This window comes from Coptis chinensis, chromosome 4, assembly GCF_015680905.1.
Source record: "Coptis chinensis isolate HL-2020 chromosome 4, ASM1568090v1, whole genome shotgun sequence".
NCBI lineage: Eukaryota > Viridiplantae > Streptophyta > Magnoliopsida > Ranunculales > Ranunculaceae > Coptis > Coptis chinensis.
Window position 1 is genome coordinate 87,141,515 of NC_141459.1, and position 1,103 is coordinate 87,142,617.

The 1,103-nt window shown below is 36.8% G+C and overlaps 1 protein-coding gene across 1 annotated transcript; it reads left to right on the plus strand.

Annotated features, from left to right (window-relative positions):
- Positions 1-268: 268 nt before the first annotated feature.
- Positions 269-733, plus strand: LOC147505389 (uncharacterized). The gene has a single exon (XM_086605527.1). The coding sequence runs from the start codon at positions 269-271 to the stop codon at positions 731-733; it is 465 nt and encodes a 154-aa protein (XP_086461653.1).
- Positions 734-1,103: the final 370 nt, after the last annotated feature.

Here is a 1,103-nt window from a genome sequence, read left to right on the forward strand (position 1 = left end):
AATTTCGATACAATTTTTGACAATGTTAGACATATTCAATTGAGTTGATTTTTTGTGGGTATTATCCATCATGAGATGTATACATCCATAAAAAATTAGTCTTCAATTCATTTTATAAGTTCATTTTTAAGAGTGGAGTAACTTTAAAGTCACTATAAGATGGAGTTCATATAACCATCCATAATTAATATATTGTATATGTTAAAGTTAAACAACTTTCTTTGGTCTTACATATGTGCTGTAGTAGATGCGATATGGAAAGATAGAAATGGCCGGAGGTTTCAAGCTAGGTTCTTCTAAGACAGCTTCAGTCCTCTTTAACAAACTGGTAAGGGACCTCAAAAATTATCTTGTTGTTCTGAAGCCTACTCTAAAAGACGCACCTGTGTCAAGAGACGTGAATGACAGACTTGGGCTTAACATGCAGTTCCAACCCAAAGGCCTTAATAGATGTTCTTGGGACCCTCCCTTAGAGAATCAAGTTAAACTTAATGCTGATGGTAGCTTGAGCAGTCGTGGTACAGGGCATGGTGGAACGATCAGAGACAGATTTGGTCGGGTGGTTGCAGCGTACACAGGAAGTGGAGGAATGCTATCGGTGCTTTTCCAAGAACTTTTGGCAATTGAAGTCGGGTTAAAAAGATGTCTAAATGAGGGGCTGTTGAAAGTAGAAGTTGACTCAGACTCATTAAGAGCAGTTAACGTGATTAATAAGAAGGAAAAACCTCTTTGATACTGCCTGGACATAGTCATGGTTATCCAACTTTTGGGCCCTTTTTTTGATTTCATTTTCTTTCGACATGCAGTCAGAGAAATTAACCCGGCAGCAGACCTTTTAGCTTCTATTAGTCAGGCCTTTTATGTAAATTTTGCTTTCTTTTATGCCACCCCTTGATGAGACCCTCAACAACATTGTTGAAGAGGATGCACAAGGAAGAATTTATGTAAAAATTTCTTAAGTAATACAACAGGTGAGGGCATGCCAAACCCTAGTTTAATTTAAAAAAAAAAAAAAAAAACTTTCTTTGGTCTTACAAGTTACAAAGGGAGTTTGGTAGTATAAACACCATCATGCAGTACAAAATTGATATACTAGTAGACAG

Coding starts and splice junctions, on each gene's coding strand:
- LOC147505389 (XM_086605527.1), top strand. CDS start 269: ATGGCCGGAGGTTTCAAGCTAGGTTCTTCTAAGACAGCTTCAGTCCTC.